This window comes from Micropterus dolomieu, linkage group LG09 (assembly GCF_021292245.1).
Source record: "Micropterus dolomieu isolate WLL.071019.BEF.003 ecotype Adirondacks linkage group LG09, ASM2129224v1, whole genome shotgun sequence".
NCBI lineage: Eukaryota > Metazoa > Chordata > Actinopteri > Centrarchiformes > Centrarchidae > Micropterus > Micropterus dolomieu.
This window is the reverse complement of record NC_060158.1, coordinates 4,254,569-4,258,669: the sequence shown is the minus strand read 5'-3', so window position 1 is coordinate 4,258,669 and position 4,101 is coordinate 4,254,569. Positions and strand designations below refer to the sequence as shown.

Below are 4,101 nucleotides of genomic sequence, written 5' to 3'. Positions count from 1 at the left end.
AGAAGATGTTGTAAAAGAAAATCTTTCTGCAGTCATCAAAGCAAATGTCCATAAAAATGATCACTGACACATTCCTAATCAATCCTCTGGTAAACGTATTGATCCATTGAGAAGCAGCATCATCAGAGTAATCCAAGTCCCTGTTGGAGTCAGTCAGAGCATTTCCATAGAGAGCCACTTTGCATCAGCAGCACCATGCTCCAGTGCTCTGGGAGACTTTATAGTCCTGAGAGTTGAACACTGGATGACTGACAGCTGTCCTTCATGACAACAGAAGCCACAGAAATCCTCCTCATCAAAAACATGACTTTGGTCTCCGTCCTCATCTGGACTCTCCTCTGCTGCTGCTTCACAGGTAAAGTCCAGAGAATCAAACTCCTCTCCTCTATGAACATCCGTCCCTCTGAAATGAAGCCCACAAAACCATGACGCTGCTTTATGTGTTTGTCTCTGTATCCTCAGAGTCCAGAGGCCAGATCACAGTGACTCAGCCTGGAGCAGTGAGCTCTGCTCTGGGAGCCTCCGTCTCCATCAGCTGTAGCGTCAGTCAGCAGGTGGAAGTGGGATCATCAAGTGGTAAAGATCTGTTACATTGGTACCAACAGAGAGGAGAAGAAGCTCCTAAACTGCTCATTTATAGGGTTAATGAGCGAGCATCAGGGATTCCAGATCGTTTTACAGGCAGTGGATCAAAGACTGACTTCACTCTGACCATCAGTGGAGTTCAGGCTGAAGATGCAGCAGTTTACTACTGTCAGAGTCGCCACAAAATCAACAGTCAGTATGTGTTCACACAGTGAAAAAGTGTCGTACAAAAACCTCCCTCAGTCAGACTGAACAGAAACTGAACTGACTGCTGCAGCTGGAAGCTACTGCAGAGACTGATACAGTTCACTGAGGACACACACACACGAACATGATATTCACAATTTACTACTTAAAAGAGGGATCTGATCTTAAAGGGGACCCGAACTCAGACCCAACCCGAATAGACTCTAACAGAGGGATAACACCTGCACGGAAGCAACTTTATAAGCTCTCAGTTAAAAGGAAGCTGTGATCAAAACATGCAGCAATAATTTTGCCTAATAATAAAAGTAAATTAATATATGTAGTCTGAGAAACTAATGACAAATATGTTTTTATTTCCCTCAACAACAGATAAAAGATCATTTTTGAAGTAGTTTAATGTCTGTGACTCAAATTAATTCTCCACACACTGAGCTCTTCCTTAAAGAAACTATGATTGAATGAATACATTTTAATTACCAAATATTCGTATCCAAACGTTTAGCTGGATCCCCTGGTCTCCTGCTAACATCACCCTGACCTCCACTTGACACAGTATACAAAGCTGAGACAACAGAGAAAGCTCAAGTTCAACTTTATTATCACGTGTAATAAGATTACAAAGCAATGTTTGTGCTCTGGCTATAGAGTAAAATACACATTAAATAATACACAATAAAAGTATGAAGTTCATATGGGTGCGTCAGCTGTTCAGCAACCTGACTGCCTGTAGAAAGAAAGTGTTACTGAGTCAGGTGGTGTGTGATCAGATTCTCAAACGTTCTTTGGAGTGAAGGAGTGAAAATGGAGCATGAGCAGGTGGCTGATGTCCTACATTATCTTTGGGCTCTATTTTTGCAGCGAATTGCGTAAATGTTGTGAAGTTGTGGCAGTTGTGTGCCAATAACTTTTTCCAGCTGTCTTTATTTACTGTCATTTGTAGTGATGCAGCATGTGGGAACTCTCTCTGTGGTACAATGATAGAAGTTCACAAGAGTCTTGGTACTACAAACTCCTGAGACACCTCAGAAAGTACAGCCTCTGCTGAGCCTTCTGAAGATGAAGTTGTGTCAGAGATACCAAGAAATTTAAATCAATCAACCATTTTCAACAATGATTTCCTTTGCCTTATTGACATTTAGATATGGGCTGTTATGATGGCACCATATTGATAAATCTTCCATTTCCCTCCTATAGACCGATTGTGGTGTTATCTGCTAATTTTGTGATGCTGTTATATTTGGCAACCTGGTTGTAAGTAAACACACTGTACAATAGGGGACTGAGACAGCAGCCCTGAGAACTAATGTACACAAGTGTGTTGTGCCTTCTGTCACAGGCTCAAGTAGTTAATTACAGATAGAGTTGCCCAGACCAAGACCTCTGAGTTCTAACACCAGATTGGATGATACAACTGTGAACAAAAGCAGAGCTATAATGAATAAATAACATTCAGGCAAAGGTATTTTTCTTTTCAAGGTTTACAAAAGCAGTATGCAGAGAGAGTGAGATAGCGTTAAATCTCTCTAAATCTGTTGGCACAGTAGGAAAACTGTTATGCATCAAGATGAGATGAAATCAACATCATGAAGATCAAAGAAAATGACAAATTCACAGGAGTCCAAAAAAAAAAACAAGATACATAAATTCAACTCCTGAACTTCATACAGACAGATATTTCAGACACTGATCCACAAACATCTGGCAGTTTTTCTGATATTGAACAAACCACAGGAAAATAACAATTCATCATTTGATGTAAAGATCTTTGAGGATGGATGAGGCAGTTTTGAAGCATGACTTAAGCAATCTTCAGAAGAAGTATCAAAAACAATGCTGAATGTTTTAGAGGTGGAATGTTCCATATGAAGTGAGGTTTCGACATTACATTGGACAGTATACGGTGCCTTGAGGTCATTGAACTGTTTGACATTCAGTACAGAGATTTCAAGTTGTTCTAAACCTGATAACTTTTGTCTTTCATAAACTGCGGGGAATCTGTAACATTCAAAAAAGTTCAGTTTATCAACCACCAGAAATCCTTTGATCATCTGCGTAGTGGCACTCTTTTTTGCTATCCAAAAAAAACTGAAGAATTTAAATTACCCGAACATTAACAACAATCACTATTCAGCACAACGTTCAACAAAAACAAATAATATTTTTCAGCTTAAGGCTCTTAAAAACTGCATGGCTATAAAAAAAAAAACCATTAGTCTCACTACTATTAAGTAACACCAGCATAAGAAGTCAGCAGAGGACCCAGAATGGAGCCTTGGGGGACGCCAAAATTTGACAGGAGACAACATCATGTCTGAACCAGTTTAACACTGTGACACAGAGGGCAACATATCTCTGCAGTTGATGTAGACGTTTACTGTGATTTATTTGACTAATGGCAGCATTTATTGCCTAAAGTGATGCAATTGACAGTTTCTTAATTTTAATGTAAAATACTAGACATCAAATAATCATGTTTGGTCCAGTGTCTTGTTTACAGGTTCACTTACCTGGCTGTGTCGTATGTGACAGTTGTCTTTGCTTATATATGTTGCCTGTATTGTAGTTATTGACTTAGTGCTGTTTCCATGCTGCTCGCTTGGATCTCTCTTATAAAACAGATTTTTATCACAAAAGGACTAGCAATGTTACATAATTCAAAATGGAAAAACATTTCATTACTTAAAAAAGTTGATTTTCTTTTACCATAGAGCCTCCTGACTTTGTGTTAATCTGGATGAGGATGTTTTAAACAGGCAGCTGTCCCAGCAGTGAGGAGAAAACAGCATGATATGTTGAGGACAGCTACAGTTCACTGACTCTGTGTGTTTGCATATCTGTCCTGCCTCTCTGCTCCCAGCCGTTAAGAGGCCAGTGTTGATCAGTGGCTGTCCAGGCCTTTCAGAGCCACTGACACGCCGGCAGCACAATGATGATGTCACTGATTCTACTGCTGGCCACCCTGGGGCTCCTTGTTCAGGGTGAGACTCTCTTCTGAAAACTTTGCTTCAGGATGCAACCAGGTTCACCACAATGATGTTCTGCTGTGATGGAGAAACACTGAAACAAGCAGCATTTACCTTCTTCCATCTGTTCTCCATCTTAAAGAAATGAGACTCTTCTGTTTGGATGCTGATCATCTTTCTCCAAGCTGGATTTGTCTCAATAACCCTTCTCCTCTTTTTCATCTTTTCCAGGTTCATCAGGACAAATCGTCCTGACTCAGTCTCCTGGATCTCAGTCTGTTGTTCCAGGACAGGCTGTCTCTCTCAGATGTAAAACCAGTACAAGTGTTAGCTGGCTCCAGTGGTA

General features: G+C 40.4%; 2 gene segments (V, D, J or C); both read left to right on the top strand.

Moving 5' to 3' along the window:
* LOC123976058 overlaps positions 1-4,101 on the top strand; it is a 24,646-nt gene that overhangs the window by 19,714 nt on the left and 831 nt on the right.
* Positions 301-800, top strand: LOC123976733. The segment is given in 2 exon segments: positions 301-355; positions 463-800. Coding segments are annotated over 2 exon segments (390 nt in total).